At 38.7% G+C, this 21,720-nt stretch overlaps 1 protein-coding gene across 1 annotated transcript in view; it reads right to left on the reverse strand.

Annotated features, from left to right (window-relative positions):
- CCDC38 (coiled-coil domain containing 38) overlaps positions 1 to 20,815 on the reverse strand; it is a 47,189-nt gene extending 26,374 nt beyond the window's left edge. Inside the window, 8 exon segments of the mRNA XM_032593797.1 lie at positions 2,659 to 2,748; positions 4,539 to 4,708; positions 7,115 to 7,195; positions 7,306 to 7,469; positions 10,148 to 10,212; positions 15,648 to 15,813; positions 16,974 to 17,074; positions 20,776 to 20,815. Of these exon segments, the coding sequence (XP_032449688.1) occupies positions 2,659 to 2,748; positions 4,539 to 4,708; positions 7,115 to 7,195; positions 7,306 to 7,469; positions 10,148 to 10,212; positions 15,648 to 15,813; positions 16,974 to 17,074; positions 20,776 to 20,815 (877 nt within the window).
- Between the last annotated feature and the right edge of the window lie 905 nt (positions 20,816 to 21,720).

A 21,720-nucleotide genomic window follows, 5' to 3' on the forward strand; every position in this document is an offset into this window, starting at 1 on the left:
TAAAAGGCACAGCATAGGAATATAGTCAAAGATATCATAATAGTGTTGTATGATCACAGATGGTAACTACACTTGTGATGAGCATAGCATCAAATTACTATACTGTACACCTGAAACTAATGTAACATTGTATGTCAACTATACTCAAATAAAAAAGAACCAGAAATAAGATTTTTTTTTTAGAAAAAGCACAATAAGATATATACATCAATCAGAATAGCTAAAGTTTTTAAAAATCAAAATGGTAAATGTTGGTGAGAATGGAGAGAAACTGGATCCCTTGTTCATTGCTGGTGGGAATGTAAAATGGTATAGCCACTCTGGGAAACAAATTGACAGTTTCTTTAAAAACTGTGCATGCACCTGCGATCCAACTCAACAGTTGCACTCTAGGCATTTATTCCAGAGAAATGCAAATTCTGTGCACACAAAAAAATTGCACAAATATATTTATAGTAATGTTATAGCTCCACTCTAGAAACAATCTGGATGTTGTTCAATGAGTGAATAGTTAATTTGTAGTGTGTACATATCATCTACAGTTGGCTCTGGAACAACACAGGGGTTAGGGGAGCCAACCCCCTATGCAGTCAAAAATCCACACATAACTTTTGACTCCCCCAAAACTTAACTACTAATAGCCTACTATTGACTAGAATCCTTACCAATAACAGTCAATTAATACATATTTTGTATGTTATATGTATTATATACTATATTCTTACAAAGTAGGCTAGATGAAAGAAAATGTTAAGAAAATTATAAGGAAGAGAAAATACATTTACAGTACTGTACTATATTTATTGAAAAAAATTCCACATATAAGGGAATCTTCATAGTTCAAACCCATGTTGTTCAAGGGTTAACTGTAAATACTACTCAGCAATGAAAAGGAACCAACTATTGATAGATCCAACAGCCTGGATGAACCTTCAGAGAATTATCCTCTGTAAAGCATCCAATCCCAAAAGGTTACATAATGTATGATTGCATTTATATAACATTCTTGAAATGACAGAAATCGAAGCAATAGAGAACAGATTAGTGGTTGCCAGGAGTTAGGGAGAGGAGGAGGGAGGGAAGTGGCTATACTGCTAAGGGGCATGATGAAGAATCCTCATGGTGATGTTCTGTATTTGATTGCATCTTGACTGTATCAATGCCAATATCCTGGTTGTGATATTGTACTACAATTTTGCAAGATGTTACCATTGGGGGAAACTGGTTACGGGTACATGGATGTCTGTATTTCCTAAAACTATGTGAATCTACAACTATCTCAAAATAAAAAATTTAATTAAAAACAAAACATTGATTGTTAAATGCCACAGAAGTGGAGCAACTTCAGGGTCCCTAGAATTCAGAGTATGGTATCTGCACTGACTTTTGTCATGTGTGATTGTCATGGCCCAGATCCTTTTCTTGGGGCCAGTGTACCCATCCTGGGCATCAGTATATTTTCTTAAAGCTTCCCTGGGATAGGCAGGGTTGAGAGCTAGCAATTTATTAGAAAAATAATGAGTATAATTGAGTCAACAAACAAATAAGGGGCAAAACAAACAATGCTTTATGGTCCTATTGCAGCTATTTTGAATGACCCTGTGAAACTGCAAACACAGGGGTTGGCAGAGTAGCTTAAGAAACAATTAAGCAATGGTTCTGAGAGGGCCAGACCCAAGATGCAAAGGGTAGGCAATTTCTGCAGATGGCAGTGGCAGGCACTCATGAAAGAATGAGGGGAGCCCTGTGAGAACTCCATCAACTCAGGAGCACCCAGAAATGGCAACCACTACCTCCAGGATCTGTTAGGATGGGTATAGATACATGGTATATTTGTTGAAGAAAGGCTAAAAGGGATATATGCTGCAAAAACATTCAGTTCCCAAGAGAGTTAATCAAGTGTGTACTGTACTTTGATAAGGATGATTTCTTATTCTCTAGGGTGAAGAAGGTCTTCCTGCGGGGTTTTCCTGTTCAAAATGTCCAGGCGAAGTCCATGTCATTGGTGATGGTGGAGGTGAAAAGAAATAACACGTAATTAGAAATGATTCCTTGTTACTTGGTGCAAGATACTCATTTCTCTGCATGGATATGGTTAAGGATAGCCATGGATAAGGTTAGCCCATTACTTCTTTTTATCATTATTAGAATAATGATCACAAAAAGTGGAGTTCTTTTATTCTAGTGAAAGTGGGTTCCAAGCCTAAGAATAAAATCAAAGGCAGTGGTTGTGCAGGGTGCAGGGGTTGCAGAGTACATATTGTCAAAAACATGATACAACTATTGACAGTCACAATCAGGAACATAAATAGTGAAATATTTATGGTTCTATTTCTTACCTAACCATATACATTTCTTGTATAATCACTGATTTTCAATCAAGGTAAAAATTACAAACGATGTGCACTTGTGGAGGGAATGAGTTGTATCAGGTCCTTTGCCCCTGATTTCTCTGCCTGTCTTGTCCATTCATCCACCTCTCCAAGTTTTGTAATAATGTCAGAAAGAAATGGAACTCGTAGCTCCCAAGGATTACGGGTGATGTGGACACCACGTCCTGTTTTCCAGGTTAGCTTATAGGTCCTGGATTTCCACTTTGAGATGGACACCTTCTCTGGTTTTACTTTTGTAAGTGAAGTCTCAAGTCTCTAGTGTTACCTTGGCTACCTCTTCCCATAGAATTGTCGTCTGAAAAAGATGTCTTCCTGGAATCCTCAATACTGCCCTCATTTTTCTTTGTATTTAATTCTAGAAATGGAAAATAAAAGGGAGAGAGAAAGAGGGGGGCGGGAAACACTTCCGGGAATGAAGTTTGTCTCATGGTGAAAACGTACAGAGACAGAAATAGAGGATGGGAGTATTGCGACAAGCAATGAACGATGTAGACGGCAAGCGCTGGTCTCTGAACAGGCAGAATGGATGGGAATGGACCTAGGGGACATGAGGAGGTCTCTCTGCAGAGAGGTCTCTGCGTCAGTTTGTCATAACCTCTGTAATCCCAGTGTCAGCCACTCACTCTGGACTGAGGGACTCACTGGTTTCTGAGCATTCTCCAGATGCTAGGAGCACTGAATTTTAAGCTGCTAAATGCAAATACTACCTGGCTTTCCTTTCTTTTTGTTTTATCTCTTGTTAAACACTGTGTACTGAGTTTAACCAAGTGCCATCACTGTGCTCCGTACTCTGAACAGATGATCTAATTTCATCACAGCACAGGGAGAGATACAGGGAACTGAGTAGAGAAGCCATCCCTGGTGCGCTGGTAAATGTTTAACAGTCAGCTCTCCGGAAAAGACTTCCCCCTGATTTGTAGTTTACTGACTTCTATGGGGTAAATGCTCTTACCCCGGAGTCTCAGGATCAGCTCTCAGCTGAAGACTCTGCCAAGAACTCTCTGTAGCTCTCTCCTCTCCATTACTCTGCTCAGGGAACTCCAGCCTCCCTGAACCTGTACCTCTCTTTTCAATTCATGGGGACTGCTGGGCTCCTCCTCCTGACCTTGCATCCTGGAAAAGCTCCCCAGGCAGTATGTTGAGGCCTTCATTGGGCTCTTCTCATTTGTCTCCCCTCTCTCACGGATTATCTTCTCTCCTTGATGCCTCATACCTGAAACCTGTTGTTTCATATATTTTTCAGGTTTTTTTTTTTTTTTTTTTTTTTAGGCAGAAGGGTGAGTCTGGTCCTTGTTACCCCAATGTTGCTGGAAGAGGTAGTTTTCCTCTTTGATTTGCAACCCCATTTTGATCACTTACTTAATTCTTCTATATAATACATCTATTTCTGGTTCATCAAGCTAATTTCCTAACACCAGTACCAATGCTGTGTTAACTTCCAAGACTTTGTGATATTATTCCTTAAAAGATTAGTAACACCCTATATTCTCTTTTAACTTTAGAAGTATTTATCTTTCTAGATGGACCTCAGAATCATTGTGCAAAGTTCTCCCCAACCAACACTCAATTGCCTGGCAAGTTTTTGGTAACATTCTTATTATAATTCCACAAAACTTATACATTAATTTCAGAAAAATTGGCACCTTTGCAATATCAACCTTCCTCTATAAAAACACGACATATTTCTCTTTTTGTCAAATCTCCAGGTCACACAATTAAGGTTATTGTTGCCTTCTTGAATTTGATTTTCTTGTATATTTTCTGGTTAATAAAGTTAGTCTATCTAAGTTAATATGTGAGGTTAGTAAAGTATAATTGAGTTTGTGTCCATTTACTCTGCAGAAACCTTTAATAAAATCAAATAGCTTTTCAGATTTCGTATAGGAGGGTGAGGGGGTTCTAGGTATGCTATCATATCATCTGCAAATAAATATTTTCTATTTCTCTATGTGTATCTTTTTATTGCTTTATATCTGAAATTAACTTGAGTTTCCAAATTAATAAGTTATAATATCAGAGAGAGTGGGAATCCTTGTTCAGGTTCTGCTTAAAATAGAAATTTTGACTATTTAATAAAGAACAAATAAATATTGAAGCAGAATATTTGAGAATTAGGGATATTTACTTCATTGAAATTAAGAATACATGACTCACTTGTTAATACCGGAAGAGTGACATTCATACTTTCTCTACTTTTTGTCATCTGTGCCTTTTTCAGCGCTTGCTGGATTTGCCAGTGTTTTGGAGACAATTTCAGCAGAAAAAATCCATATTTCGTGTATTCTCTAAGGAGGAATTCTGTTTTTGCTATCTCACTACTCAAAAGAAACAAAGGTATCATTAAAAATATCCATTGAAAGTATGTTCATTTTTTTAAAAGGTTTTATAAAATCTGTTCCTTTGATTATATATTTGAATAATAATTTATTTAATAAAAATTGTAAGTACGGTCATATGATGAGATAAGAAAAAACCACGTAGGAATGCTATTTGAATGAAATATGCCACGGATATGCACTCACAGAATAGACTGATGATAGTTTTACTCTACTTATTTATTTCTGAGGGAAATGTATTCAATTTTAGACATAGGAAAAAATTAGAAGGTAGCTAAAGATGGGACTTATGTAAGAAAAATAAAGAAAACGAACACTCAGTGAGCTCCTACTAGGAAATGGGGGCAATATTCAGGACACACTACAGCTTTAAAATAGGTGTCATTCCTGTCTTTTGGAAGAAGAAATGAATGACGTGCAAAGTCATCTGTCTAGTAAACGGCAGAACCAGTGCTCAAATCCAGGTCTGACGGACTCAGATGCCCAAGCTCTCACCAACAAAATCCAGTGACTTGGACTGAAAACCTTTCCCCTCAGCCTCAGATTACTTTCCCATAATTATGTTACAAAGTGGATTCTCAAGGAATATTTAAACTAACAATGAAGACCCTCATGAAAGGGAGCTTCACAGTTGTCCTTCGAAGCTTCCTTAATCATCCCCTCTTCGATATCTCTATCAATATTACTCCTGTATCAATATCCTCAGCTTCAGTACTTTTCTCAGTCAGTGCCTTCCTTAAGCCCTGATGTGAGAGTGATATTCAAGAGTCAATAAATGGCTGGCTCACATATCACCAGGTGAAAGATGTTGGGAGCCCCTCATTCTACCACCACTTTAGTTTTAGTCTGAAAGCCTCCCAGATGTGCTACAAGAAACAAGATTCAAATGGCTGGAATTGCACAGCTTCCAAGCAAAAGCTTCAGAACAAGCTCTCTTCTGCCTTGTGAACAGATTTCCAGCCCTACCTGCAGTGGAGGAACTTCCTGGGCGATCTCAGGCCCATAAAGAGAGAAAAGGGAGAGGAGGCTGGGTGACTCAATCAGTTGAGCATCTGACTCTTGATATTGGCTTAGGTCACGATCCCAGGGTTATAGAATTGAGCCCCTCATCGGAGGGAGGAGCATGGAACCGGCTTGGGATTCACTCTCTCCCTCTTTCTCTCTCTGCCCCTCCCTCTCCTTGTGTGCTCTCACCTCTCAAAATAAATAAATAAACTTAAAGAAAAAAAGGCAATAAATAGCAGTTGCCTGCCTCCTCTGTGCTGTTACCAGCTTGTTTTTCATTGCCTTTTACACCTTTTTAGGATGAGGAGACACATAAAAAATAAGCAAGTTCTTTTCAATAAGGCCATTTTGCCATTGTGCAAAAATGCAGTACTCTATGCAAACATAGAGGCTGCTACTCTGGTTCTAGAAATAGAACAGAATCTTCTAATTATGTGATGGAGGAAGGAGGGAAGGGAATTCTCCACCTTGGAATGCCTTCAACTTTAGGCTCCTAAAATAGAAGAGGCTTCTGTAGCCAGAATGTGTTTGAAAACACACATTCTGTTAGTAGCAATTGGTTTCAAAGAAACTACCATCCACTTCGTTTATTGTATTTTAGAGAAGGTGTTGTCCTCTTTTCTGAAAAATCTAGGACTTGGTTTTAGAGGAAAGTTAAGCATCAAATCCTCAAAAAGAAAAAAAAAAAAACAAGTTTTAGCATGACTTGATACAAAGGCTAGTGTCTCCTGGGTCATGAAACTACTGTCCAAGAATGATGATAGAAGGAAGCTTCTTTAGATATTTGAAATTAGATCAAATGAGATACACTTGACCACAGAAGAAAACATCTGGGCTTGAAAAAAAAAAAAAAAAAAAAAAAGAGTGTGGTGGGTGGTATAATAGTTTTATCCCAGCTTCTCCCTCCTGTAATTTTTGTCATTATAGATCCCAGTTTTTAATATCGATTCTAGGTTCAACTAAGTGTAAGTATAAATATAAAAAATTTTGCCAATTATAGTTTTAAGATGGCTGTAAAATTGAACCCCAACTTCAGAGATGTTAAAATGTGGGAAGAAAAATGCCTTAGAATGAATGAAAGAGGGCACTGAGAAAATAATTTATGGTTTACTCTTAATGTTGGCTTGCTTCTTTTCAACCAATTTCTAGGCTTTTATATTGACAAGTTAGAGGAACCTTTTCAACCAGAGGTCACTGTACTCTGATACCCAGGCAGAGACAGACGATCCTTGATCAACACGTTACTTATTTTAAAAATGAGGTCATACTTATGGAATCATCAATAGATAAGGAATATTCCCACCCAGGTCTTGCTAGGCACAAGTAGGTTTCAATGGGGCATGGATATTTGAGAAGGAAAAGATGGCAGCCTGGGCTCACCTTTTCACTGCCTGTACCTCCATATTTGCTTTCTTTAGCTCTGCTGTCATTTGGAGTTTGTTTATAGTTTCCTGTGCTGCACTGAAAAGTAACAGAGATTTGTTAGTTTGTTTCGTGTTGTATTGTGTTCTGAGAAACTAAAAAGAAAGACGGAGGCAAAAAGGCAATTTGGCTAGAGTGAAAACACGAACATTTTAAGGGCGTCTACAGATCTCTGGTCATTTTCTCGAAGGAACTCTTCAAAGGCCATGGCGTCTTCTTGGAGCTTTTTTTCTGCTTTTATGACTTGCTGTTCCTTCACTGCTATGAGTTTTTCAAACTTTTTAATTGTATTTCTTTTGGTTGAGAGAGCATACTAGGAATGTTGAAAACAGAAGTGCAACATTATTCCACGTTTCTAGCCCGTTGCTAGTACATTTCTTTCAAAGTAATTTTTTTGTTAAGTGTATTTATTTATTTATTTATTTAGAAAGAGAGAGCAAGCATGAGATGGAGAAAGGCAGAGAAAGAGAGAGAGAGAGAGAAACCCAAGCAGGCTCTGTACCTTCAGCGCAGAGCCCGATGTGGGGCTCGAACTCATGAACCATGAGATCATGACCTGAGCTGAAATCAAGAGTTAGATGCTTAACCGTTTAACCGATGGAGCCACCCAGGTGTTCCCCCATTGCTACTACATTTCAATAGTCTCATAATAAAGGGTAAAATAAATTGCATACTAAGTGATCACTTGTATTAGAAATAAAAGCATGGGGGCTCCCAAGTGGCTGTTGACTGTCAAACTTCAGTTCAGGTCATGATCTCATGCTTCCTGAATTTGAGTCCCACATTGGCTCACTGCTGTCAGCACAGAGCCCACTTCCCGTCCTTTGTCCCCCCCTCTCACTGCCCCTCCCCCACTCATGCTCTCTCCCTCTCAAAAATAAAAATAAAACATTGGAAAAGAAATAAAAGCATGCCAAGTCTTGAGACTATATAGCCTTTATCTCATGAGGGAATTTATTTGGGGACCACCAGGAGACTGTTTCCTTTCTTTCACTTTTATGAAGAGCTCAGTATTGTTCCCAAATGGCTGTGCCCCACAAATCAAAAGTAGCTGCATATCCCCTCAGGCTCTATGCTAAGAAATAAAAATAAAAATGAAAAAAGCTACATGTCCCTCCAAAGAGCAGGTCCATCTGGTATTATCCACAATAGCCCTCCAGTATTTCTGGGCATTGAGAAATTGTGCTGTCTGTAGTCACAAAGTCTCCTCCATTAGGAAGTAGCAGGAAAGAATCAGGTTTCCCTGCCATGCCTATAACACATTTCTCCAAGCTGCCCAAGGGTAGGGGTGTTTAACCAGCCTCCAAGAGCCCTGTTTAGATCCCAAAATAAACTTTGACATCCAGGTTTTATTTTTTTAGTACATAATGTAAGAATTTGCTTGGGTTTTTAATGCCATGCATGAAAAAGAAATTATAAAGTCACATAATAAAAATGAATTTAAAATATTTAAATGAGGAGATTTTAAAGAAATATCAATAATTACCCCAGATTTATAACAAAACAAATTTCATTCATTACTTGACTTGACAAGTATTTATTGAGTGCCTACTGTGTGCTGGGATTGTTTCAAGTGGTGCTAACAGAGCAATGAACAAAATAAACAGATTTGCTTTTATGGGATATACATTCCAGTGGAGCGGGGAGTCCATTACAGGGGGATAAGTGGTCCAATGGGCAAGGGGGGCAAAGGCAGAGGGTTGCCATTATGTAGAGCCAATAAATGCCTCCCTGATTTGGTGAAAATTAAAGAGAAACTGGAAGGAAATAGGAACCAAATCATGGGGATATCTGAGGCAGGAATGTTCCTCCCAGAAGGAAGAGCCTTCTGTGCAAAGGCCCTGAAGCAAGGGCAAGATTGGTGTGTCCTAAGAACAGCAAGGAGGCCAGTGTAGTTAGAGGAGAGTGAGCAAGGTGGGGAGTGGTAGGAATGAGGTCAGAGAGAGAGAGAGAGAGAACAAGCCAGGGACAGATAAGTCACTAGAGGTCTTCAGCAGAGGAGGGGCATGTGTGGAGAAAAGACTCCTACCGCTGTGTGGAGAACAGACTGAGTGTAGGGGCAAAAGCGGAAGCAGGAGACCAGTGTTCAGAAGTTATAACAGTAATTTGCACAAGAGATATTGGTGACGTGGACTACAGTTGCAGCAGGGGAGGTCATGAAAAGTAGTGTGATTATGGATATATTGGGAAAAATATATTTGAAAGTATATTTGGAGCTGGGTTGTAAGTAGGAGAGTTGAGGATAGCTTCAATATTTTTGTCCCAAGCAACTGGAAACGTAAAATTGCTACTCACTGCAATGGGATCACTACATGAGATGGAGATTTTCAGGGGTAGAGAAGAGTATAGAAGGGACAAACTTTTGGAAAGTCTGAGTTTGTGAAGTCTGAGGTGCCTATTGGGCATCCAAATGGAGCCGTTAAGAACCGTAGTTGCCTTTGTAAGTCTGGAGTTCAGGGAAGAGGATCAGGTAGAGAAATAAATTTGCAAGTTGTTAATAGGGAAGCGGAATTTAAAGCCATGGGCCCGGAGGGGTGTAGATAGAGCACAGGGTGAGGAGTGAGCCCTGGGGCACTCCAACATTTGGAGATTGGAGAAAAGAGGAACCGGAAAAGAAAACTGTGAAGGAGTGAGCAGCCAGTGATGAAGAAGAACTAAGAGACAGTGGGTATTGGAAGCCAACCAAAAAAGCATTTCAAGAAAGAAGAAATGACCAAATGACCTAAGTGCTGCTGATGGGAAGTAAAAGGAAGACTGTGAAATGACAAATTGAACTTGGCGATGGGAAGGTCACTGGTAACCTTGACAAAGTAGTTTTGGTGGACTGATGAGGACGAAAGCCCAACTGGAGTTGTTTAGGAAAGGATAGGAGGGACAGTAGCTCTGGAGACTGTAGTGGAAAAATAAAATGTCAAGGTGAAAATTTGGCAATGCTACGCAAGAAGTCTTCTATTTGACTAATGGAAGGAAGAAAGAAATTATTTTTACTACCTCCAGCAGAAACCTGTCTCTCTGGTCATTAATAAATTCATGAATGGTCCTTTTTGCGTCTGCACCTTCAAAGAAAATGGAAATAGACTTAGGTTTAATTCATTACCCCTCAAAAGCCTGTATAAAACAAAAGCCATGTAATTAAATCACTGTATACCGTATGTATCTGACTTTAAAAAATCATTATACCTTCAAATAAACATTTTTCCTAATCACTCAAAAGCTGATTTCATAATAGTAACTATCATTTATTTTATGCCCATCATATTCCAAGAACTTTATTAGACACTTTATTTTTTTAATGTTTATATATTTTGAGAGAGAGAGATTGAATGTGTGTGTGTGTGTGTGTGTGTGTGTGTGTGAGCTGGAGAGGAGCAGAGAGAGAGGAGAGAGAGATACTCCCAAGCAGGCTCTGAACTGTCAGTGAGACCATGACCTGAACCGAAATCAAGAGTGGGATACTTAACCAACTGAGCCACCCATTTGCCCCTCGGCAATTTAAATAGATTACTTTATTTAATTTTAACAATAACCCCAATGAGGTACATATTTCTATCCCCATTCTATATGTGAGCTCAGAGATGTCAAGATACTTGCCCAAGATAATAGAGCTAACATGTGGTGGAATGGGCATATGACTCCTCAGCCTGTGCTAAAGAAGACTGAGCTGTTTTAAATCTTAGTGTTTTGGCCAATCTAGCTATAAAACTGAAGTCCTTTGGCAAAATATTCTTGGGGGTCACAAGCCAAATTTACGGCAGGAAAGAAAAAGATGACTACCTTTACCATCTAGCAATCAAAAAGATCAGTTTCCTTTCAAGGTTTCTTCATTCTAGAAAAATTATACACAGGCTGCATTTCAATAATGTTCACTTCATGAAGAACCACCAGAATGTGGTATAGAACAGTCTTTTGATTAAAATGTAAATAGAAGTAGAAAATAGTGTTTTTCTGTTTGTTTTTAAAGTTTATTTTTGAGAGAGAGAGCCCGAGCTGGGGAGGCAGAGAGAGGGAGAGAGAGAGAATCCCACAGGGCTCAAACCCATGAACCGTGAGATCATAACCTGAGCCAAAGCCAAGAGTCAGACACTTAACCGATTGAACCACACAGATGCTCAAAAAAATCTTGTTTCCCAAATGACCAGTGAGCCTGTACTGCATGCACTAGGAAGGAAGCCCACAGTCTTGGACCGTATTGTGCCTCTGCCTCTTACTAGCTATGAGGATGTGAGTAAATTACTCACCCTCTCCAAGCCTCAGTTTTCCCATCAGCAAAAATGAGGACACTAATTGTGGTAAATTGTATTATTGTTCCAAACTATTTTCTGCCCCCCTCTGTAAGAAGATTATCTCCCCCCTACCACCCCACCCTGCCCCGTATCAAGCTTGACCATTGACTGGATTTGGCTCATGCAATACAAGAGGAAGTGATCTGTGATGCTTCCAAGCACAAGTTTTAAGAACCACCACTGGTTCTCTCTTTCTCCTTTTGCAATAACTCCAGCGACATATCAGACAGGGGTTGTTCCTTCAGTGCAGGACCCAATGAAAAGCACCAAAGTTGAAAGGTGAATGAGAAATAAACTTCTGTTGTTGTCAGCCACTGAAATTTAGAAATGGTTTATGACCACAGCATAAAGTAGCCTAATGGATCATTACTATAATTTCTACCTCATAGTGGTGTTGTGAGAAGGAAGTGAGGCAACATGCTAAGAAACACATCATAGCTTCTTAATCGCTAGCTATTATTAAAAATACAATTAGAACGAGTAATCACTTAATTTTCCCAGGTCAGTAATAATAGCAATTATGATTATTATAATCATTAATAATTCTCTGATTATGGGTAACAAACAACAAGATTTGGAGTCAGACATTGGTTTGAGTTCTGTTCCACCTAGTGACCTTGAATCAGTGATTCAACCTCATTGGGCAATTTTCATCAGAGGAGGAGAGGAAGCAAAAATATCTAACAGCATTTTGTTGAGGATTAAGTAAAATAACATATGTGAAAGGAATAAGCACCTGGTTATAACATAGTTTTCTTTTTAATGCATAAACAAATTGATTATAAAAAATCCTCAACATTCATAAAATTAGAGTCATAAAATGAACTGCCATGTACCTATCACCTACTTCAACACAATCAACATTTTACTAATCTTGTTTCATCTATTGCCACCCCTCACTTTCCCCCTCACTGGAATTTTTAAAAAAATTTTTTTATGTTTATTTACTTTTGAGAGAAAGAGAGAGACAGAGACGTGAGCAGGGGAGGGGCAGAGAGAGAGTGAGACAGAATCTGAAGCAGACTCCAGGCTCTGAGCTGTCAGCACAGAGCCCGATGCGGGGCTGGAACTGAAAGAGTGAGAGATCATGGCCTGAGCTGAAGTGGGCCGCTTAACTACTGAGCCATCCAGGCGCCCCGCCCCTCACTGGAATATTTTAAAACAAATCCAAACCATTGTTACCATTGAATCCATAAACCCTTTCGTATGTAACTCCATCAGATAAAAGAGTCTTAAAACATAGTCATAATACAACTATCATACCAAACAAAATGAACAACTCCTTAGTATCATCTTTCCCTAGTCTGGGTTCAGATTTCTCCAGTTGTCTCAAAAATAACTTTTTAGAATTAAAAAAGTTAAAATATAAACAAAGATCAGTTTTGGTTGGTATAAGTCCTAGTCAATTTTTTATGTATAACTTCCATCCCCATCCCCCCATAAACACTTTATTCCATGCCATTTATTGGCTTAAGAAACCAGATCAATTTCCCTGTAGAGTTTCTTTTATAATGAGATTGCATCCTCATGGTATTATTTAACATGTGCTCAATCTCCCACGTTTGTTTGATTAGATTCAGTCTCAATTTATTTAAAAAACATTTTTAATAGAAAAAAAGCATGAAAGTGCTTACTGTAGCTTTGATTTGGTCACTTGTGATGGGTCAGATGAATTGGAATCAATTTCAACATCAAAAAAAACATCTTATACTGTCCTTTGTTTTTTCACCAATAGAATTTATTAGAAACATTTCAATAGTGTATGACACATCCTATCTTTTCCTTTTGTCCTCGCAGAGCACAGATCACATGAAAGGAATGATTTTTTTTAATCAGGAATTTTGGAGACAAATTCTGTGTATGCTAAACTTATACAGAGACTGATAAATATTGTCTAGAATTCAAAGAGAAATGCCAGAGTATGTAGGAACAGATACTTATTTTCTAGCTGTATTGAGATATAATCGGCATATAACATTGTTTCAGTTTAAAATGTAGAACATGATGATTTGATACACATATATTATAAAATGATTGCCATAATAAGATTAGTTAACACACCTTTTACCTTACATTACTACCATTTTGTTGTGGTGGTGGTGAGAATATTTAAGATGTACTCTTGGCAACTTTAAAGTATATGATGCCGTATTGTTAACTGTAGTCCCCATGCTATACGTCAGATCTTCAGAACTTACTTATCTTATAATTGGAAATTTTTACCCTTTGATCAACATCTTGCCATTTTCCCGACTCCCCAGTCCTTGGCAATAACCAATCCACTCTGTTTCTATGAGTTTGGCTTTTTTAGATAAAAAAAAAATTCTATACAGTCCTTTTAGTAAATATTATAGTCATGCTTACCACCTTAGGCTACTTTAACATGATACTATCTGGCTGACTTGGTGTGATTTTATTCTTCCATGCCTAAATAGACTGGTTGTAGTGGGTTTCCCATTTTGGCTCTTCTAGCTATCTGGAAGGTTTTTGACAAAGAGACCACGTATGATAAAGCCCTCCCGGAAGCACTAGTGTTCCTCAACGCCGGAATACCTCATCACTCACTGGGGATGTGGTCAAGAGGTGTCGCCATTTGAGAGTAAAACCAAAATGAAGCTGCCAGCTGCATTTAGGTGGAAATGACACATCTATTATGCAGCCTAACCAATCTGTCTATGACAGTTTCTGTGTAATTTTTTGAGGTGATCTAGCAGTTGGCTGCTATTGCATACAGAAAAATAAAATAACTGGGCTCCCAAAGCAGGGGTCACTTGCTCATTTCACATCATGTGGGTCTGTTTCTAATGAGGATCCAGGCAGGAAATGTAAGGTTGGGAAATGGGGGTTTCAACCAAATCAACTCTTGATTGGAAAGAGTCAGAGGGGGATTTATTTTCAATGAAAATGTCCAAATTGCTTAACTGTGTAACTGGCAGAAACTGACAACCTGATTTCCATTGTTAACAGAGCCCAAATTGCCTTGGATAATACCAAACAATTGTACCATTTCCTTTTTGAGAGTTTACTGTATGTCATTTACCCTTAAGAGGCCAGTAACTACTCTGTCAACTGGCATGGTGTTAAACAGGGTCATCTGCAAAACCACACTTGCTAGGTGTCTCAGAAGTGGTAGTGTCACAAGGATATTTGAAGGTGGCCACTTTGTGTAGAACTCTAAAACATATCCCATATCATTTTAAGTGCTCTTGATAACTTAAGGATCACCATTCTACAAAGGTAAACTATGAGGCACACTACTGAACCTAGCTATTCCCAACTAGAGGTATAGTCACTGATATCACTATGTTGCCTGTCATTCGCACTTTTTCATACACCTATGTGCAGGACATGTGCCTCTAAGATCTTCTAAAAAGAGATAATGTGGCTTTCTTCTTCTACACTAATTATAGTCTCCAAAGTTCTTTCCTAAGTGGCTGGTTTTTTTGTTTTGTTTTGTTTTTTTTTCCCTAAAGATTTTCTTTTATCACAATTTGGGAAAGTTACCAAAATTTTTAAGTTTCCACAACAAATCCTGGGCATTCAATGTATCTTCCTTCCTTCCTTTTAATTTTAATTTAAAAATTTGGACAAAACTTATTTTGGGGGAAGATTTTATGACCCCCATCATCCTAGCATTAATAAAGCAATGTCATTGGCTTTCAAACTGCTTTCTATGTCATTTGTAGGCACGTCTTGATTCAATAAGTAAGAAATGTCCATGACATTTTGATGAACAAGTTGCCCTTTTTCATAGAGCAAGAATTAAAAGCCTATAATAACAACATGTTGCCTTCAAGTGCCCTTGAAACAGGTTATGTCTTTGCAACAACAGGGCTCTTAGCATCCTGATTCTGGATACATGAGTTTTATGGCCTGGAAAATCAAGACTTCTCTTAGAAAGTTTTCATATATTTCTACATCTAGAAACAAGTTTAAATGGCCCATGCCACAACCTTTAATACTGTATCATTTTGGGAGTAACTTTCTTCCTTAGAACCATGAAAAGGAGTAACAGTCTATTTCTTGGAAAAGTGTGTTTTCTTATTTAAAATAGATTTTTCTCCCAACTCTCAGCCCCCATTTACAAAGGCTTCCCCACCATAGTATGAGATAGTATACTTTTTTTTTTTACCTCCAGAAAAGCCCCCAAACCTGACATTAACAGTAAATATTCAAAACAATGTTCTTAACCAGTAATTTAGACTTACCTTCTGTTAATCTGAGAATAAGAGTGGGATCTAGCCCAAATTTTTCAAATGAGTCACCAGCTGTGTCAGAGTAGAATGCTCTTTGGCCCAGGTGTGAACGACTCTTCATTCGAGATGAAAAAGTAGACTTTTGGTAGACTCTCATGCTGCGGTTTATAAATTTTTCCTGCCCAAGTGGAAAAGCTTAATGGAATCTTTACTATATAAAATGTTGTCTTTAAAAATAGTGATCATATATAAAAATTTCATTTACAACAGGTCTTGTTCTCATTACTGATATATTTCTCAGTAGTGATACATTAAACAAGCAACTTTGAGTTCTTAACTCTGAAGGACTGGGTCTAATTTTTAGTTCCTTCTCTTAGGAAGCTGAGCACAGATATAAAGACATTCAACATTTCCCAAACAGGTACATCACAAATATGAGACTGGAAAGTGCTCTGGCTTTATTTTCATTTTCATTTTTTAATCTTATCTTGCCCAAACTGCAGGTAACTTGGAAATTCCACTATTTTGAAAGGACTGGTTCTGTGGAATTGAATTGAAAACTTGAGAGGAAATGGACCTCTCCAGTAGACAGGAAGAAATCAGCCTTTCAGTTTCAGAATCTTTGCTCAATTTAATTTTGGATTTTCAATAAAACTATACAACTCAAGCATGAAACCATCACCTTACAGATGAATCAGTTAGTGAGCATTTCTAGATACTTTTTCATTCTAATTAGGATTTTAAAAATTCTATAACCAATCTTTACCTCTAGGAATAAGGAAAGCCAACCTTATGAAATCCAAATTGTGTAATATAAGGTACAATAATATAAGTAGTGAGATTAAGTGCAAGGCACACACCACCACCATCACCACCACCGCCCTTCTCTCCAACAAGGATGGGCACTCCTTTCTCTACATTTCTTTTGTATGCCTCTATTACTGTATTTTATCAAGTCTAAGATGTCACTTATTGTAGATGCACTATCACTTTATGCATTGCCAATTATGCATGGCACCCCATCTATATATGCTGGATCCCAATTTCAGGAATGAGAAAATGTGAAAAAAATATGAACATTAGAATCAGTGAAGTGGGGTATACCATACTTGTCATATGCCATTGTCATGGTGCATCTGTCTTCCCCCAGTAGGTGGTGATCCCTAGGTCTTTACTGTTAGATGATGTTCCTTTGGTGTGTGCTTATACTCCAGCACAGTGTGCAATGCATACACAGACATCTGACTCCATGTCTTAACCCAGCAAAATTAATAAAAGTGATAGATAGGAGGATAGGTTTCTAACATTAATTGGGTTTAGGCTTTAACAAAACTTTACCTTTTTCTTTGCTGCCACTTCATTTTCTTTGAAAAGAAAGAGATCTTTGAAAAAGATCTTATATGGCCTTTCCTTTTTGACTGAGCCTTCTTTTCCTTTATCTGTTAAAAAAAAAGGAAAGAGAAACATCTGTCATCCCTGCTCTGTTGACCAGAAGGGCGAGGCTCCCCCTAGCCAGGGCACAGCAAGTGGATAGGTGGGTCTCTGAGGAGGACACAGGCAGCCTTTGCCTCCCCAACTGAGGCAGGGATGCAGGGCCTGGATCTCAAGGGCAGAAGACACAGCTCATCTGTCTGTTTCCCATGGCATCAAGCAGAGTGCTTAGTACTTCAAGGGGGATAAGTCTGTATTTGTTGTGTGAATAGATAAGTGGGCCAATTACAAGATAGTGGGATCATATTTTGAGGCATTAAGATATTGCTTCTTTCCATCACTACAAATACAACTACATTCTCTTATACCACCATGTCAGCAGCAATAGACACAGCCAATATCCTTAGGGACATCCTCAGTCCAGACTCGAGAGTCTTCAAAAAAAAAAAAAAAATCAAAGATAATGATGAGTATTGGTGAGGATCGGAGGAATTGGAATCTCAAACGTTCTGCTAGTGGGAATGCAAAATAGTGCAGCCACTTTGGAAAACTGGCAGTTCCTCAAAAAGCTGAACATCTGGTTGCCATGTGACCCAGTCATTCCACTCCTAGAAATGAAAATGTACGTTCACATGAAACTTGTACATGAATGTTTATAGCAGTATTAGACATAATGGTCAAAAGATAGAAATAATCCAAATATCCATCAACTGATGAATGGCTAAACAAAATGTGGTATATCCATACAATGGAATAATAATCGGCCATAAGAAAGATACATAATACAAGACTGACGAAACTTGGAAATATATTGAGTGACAGAAGACACATTAATTCCCTACATTATAAGATTCCATTATATTTCATGAAATGTCTAGAATAGACACATCCATGGAGCCAAAATGTAGATTAGTGGTTGCTGAGGGCTGGAGACGAGATGGAGGAGGGTAAGAGGTGACGGCTAAGGACGGCAGGGTTTCTTTCTGAGATGATTAAAGTGTTCTAAAATGGACTGTGGTGATGGTTGCAAATATCTGTGAATACAAACCACACACTTGTACACTTAATAAAAAAAGAAGCCTGGCTATAAAGGGGTTGGGGTGGGGGGGGAGATGGAAAGGGAGAGGAAGAGAGGGAGAGAGAAGTCAACTGAATTTCTGAATGGATTTTTTGTTTTTATTTATAAAATCTGAAATGATAAAAGGTATTTCTCTTTTTCTTTCTTTCTTGCTTCCTAATGTTTGGGGGTGGAAATTTTGACTTTAAATACCACTGGCCAGAAACAGGAATACTGGAGCTTGGAACTGTTACCTTAAGTCAGTGAAAAGGAAAGGATAACTGAAGACACATCTCCTCTCTGCCCCAGCCCCTGTACCTACTCTCACCTCCCCAAATATCAGAATGTCTTGAAAGCTACACTCTTCTCCAAGTGGCTAAGAGATTCCCAGCAGGGCTGGGAATTATTGGTCTGGAGTTTATAGGCTCCCTGAGAATTGGCTCTTTGCCCAGGGATTCAGTTGGGAAAGTGGCAGTGTCTGGGATAGAAAACTCAGGCACATTTTTCTGCAGGTAATGGATTAGGAAGAAAGAAAATTACAGAATAGAAGCCTTTGGCTCAACATGGAATGTGGAATTTTCTGATCACCTCCTATTCACCTTGTGGGTAAAGGAAGGATCCCTTGCCCTAAATAGGATGAGATGGATGAACATATGACAGTCAACACTGGACTGATGAGATAGACAGCAGTTTATTAGTCCCTTATATGCCCAGCCCAGGGGAGGAAGACACCGCCTACCATGCAGGATCACATCATGACTGCACTTAGGAGCAGAGTGAAACAGCAGGGATTGCAGGAGACAGGCTTTGTAGTAATAAGAGGATAAGATGCCCCCTGCTTCCCGTAACAGGATGTAATTGACTTATGAAACCCATTAGGTTGAAGACCAGTGGGGTGTAACTGGTCCAGTTGATGGGGAAAATAGCTAGGTGGGGAACCTTTCTCACTGAGTGGAGGTCGAATCTGGCAAGAACAGGGAGACTTACAGTTCGACCTTTGGGGATCTGTGAAACTCAAAGATGTCAATGCAATACATGAAATTTTAGGCTTTGTGATACATGAGCAAAGACAGGTGAGGGTAGGTCCAGACAGCTGGGCTTGGAGACAGCAGGAGTATGGAAGGACAGAGCCAACAGACTGAGGCTCAGGAGGAGACAACAGAAGTCAAGGACCCAAACGGACTTGGGGTTGAGTGGCATTGCCAGTCTATGACCTGTACCCTATACCACCACTCTGAGGCCAGAGCTGGACCTGACATCCCAGGATGGGACCACTGATGTCTTCCAAAGCGTGAGGCATTGGTAGGCTGGACATCTCTCCCTCCACCAACTTTCTCTCCTCCTAAGAAAAACCTTACAAACTTAATGTCCACCTCACCCTAGGTGGCTTAAAATTTTAAATGTCTGATTTAAATCCCCTCCGACCAAGTTTAAGTATCCTGGATTGATAAGATATTTTTTCCCTTCCAACTCCCAAGCCAAATTCTTTTTGGTTATAGAGAAATAGAAAAACTAAAACTCTGAATACCAAGTATATTAATTTTCTTTGGCTGCCCCACTAAATTACCACAAACTTGGCAGCTTAAGACAACAGAACTTTATTCTCTCACAGACCTGGAGTTCAGGAGTCCAAAATCAAGGTGTCGTCAGGACTATAATCCCTCCAAAGGCTCCACCTTAGCTCTTCCAGCTTCTGGTGGCTTCAGCCATTCACTGCCTGTGTAACTCCTGCCTCCATTCACAGGGCCTTCTTCTATTTTTTCCACTTGTCATTGGATTTAGGACTGACCTTATATCCAGGATGATCTCATCTTGAGATACTTCCATTACATTTGCAAAGACCCTTTTTCCAAATAAGGTCACATGGCAGGGACACAGACAGCTACCACCATTCTGGAGGGCCACCTTCAACTTGCTGTAGCAAGTTTCCTGAATTATAAACTCACTATAAGCATTGGCTCTTAGCCAACCTTTCTCCCCACCTGAATTACTTCCTAGTCACATAGAACTAGGGCTGCTATAACAAATCACCACAAATTAAGGGGCTTAAAACATCAGGCATTTATTCTCTCACAGTTCTGGAGGCCTGAACTGAATGCATTGGTTTGGTTTTCTTTGGGAGTTTCTGAGGGAGAATCCATTGTATGACTTTCCCCTAGCCCATGGAAAATGCCTATGGAATGCTTATTACCTGTAACATACTCTTGGCATTACCCAATTTTCAAATCTTTGTCAAATTTGTAAGTGAAAAAGAATTTATTCTTCTCTACCAATAAATACGGATTCCTTGTATATTTGTAAAGAAGCAGGAGGAGGAGAGAAAGGCTGGATAAGGAAAGGAGAGGACAGATTTTGATAAGATGTAGTTATTCATGTCCTTTATTATGACAAATAATTGAGTTAATTGTTTTACGTCATGAAATTCCCTAGCAAACTAGCTAAGTATGACAACTTAATGCCCTTCCGATGTGAAGATTTGTCTTTGCAGAATTAAAAGTGGAAGAGGACTTTCTCAGCAGGCCATTTATAAACTCTTTACATAGAAAGATGCTTGTCTTGTGGCATTCTCCTTTTCCTACTCTCCCAAGTCTACCATGGAGATTGACCATACCAGGCACAAAGCAAGAACTCATTGACAGATTCCTTCTTTACCTTCAGGAGTCAGTGGTATCGGCAAAAAATATGATGACATTTTGTCTCCTGGCCCTGTCCAAAGAAAAGGAAATACATTAAAAATAAATTCTGTAAACCTGTGCACACCGGGTGATGTATGGAAGTGTTGAATCACTAAATAGTACTCCTGAAATTAATATTACACTGCATGTTAACTGGAATTTTTTTTTAACTCACTGGAATTCAGATAAAAACTTAAAAAAAAAATAAATTCCATAAACCTTGTATAAAGAGGCTAAATTCAACAACCAGTGGTTCCAAATAGCCTTCATTGCTTTTAAAAGTAGTATATGCATAAACTCTTTGACCCAGCAATTCCAAATCTAGGAACTTATCCCAAGAAAATAATCAGGTAAGTGGGCAAAAATGTATGTACAATAATATTTGTTGACATGTTATTTAATAAACAGGGAATTGATTAAATAACTATGGGGTACCCATAACATGGATCGCCTTGTGGCCCTTCAAAACGATGCTGTAGTCACTGTTTAGCTCTGTTAACAATATATTAAAAGTAAAAAACAAAATATTTCAAAATGGTGGGAATGGTGTGGGTTTTAAAAAACACAGGCCAAATCAGATGCTTTAAAAGTTGTTCAGCCAAACATTAATAGTTGTTGTCTTTGATTTGGAGCAAACTCTCCTTTCATTTTTATCAGGTGTGGGATTAAGGTTAGGTGCAAAATTTAAGGAAGTAGCCCCCCAAACTCAGTTATCAAGATAAATAACATGTCAATGCAAGTTCTTAAAAAATTCCAAGATAATGCAGGAAAAAAATCTATGGTGAACAAAATATTAAAACTTTAAATACAGACAGGATTCGACTGTGAATTCATGTGACCCTGAGAGTGCGTGCCTCACTTGTCACACTCGCGTCCTGGCCCACAGATCTTGTCTGTATTTACATTTTTGATATTTTGTTCA

Source organism: Lynx canadensis, chromosome B4 (assembly GCF_007474595.2).
Source record: "Lynx canadensis isolate LIC74 chromosome B4, mLynCan4.pri.v2, whole genome shotgun sequence".
In the NCBI taxonomy this organism is placed as follows: Eukaryota; Metazoa; Chordata; class Mammalia; order Carnivora; family Felidae; genus Lynx; species Lynx canadensis.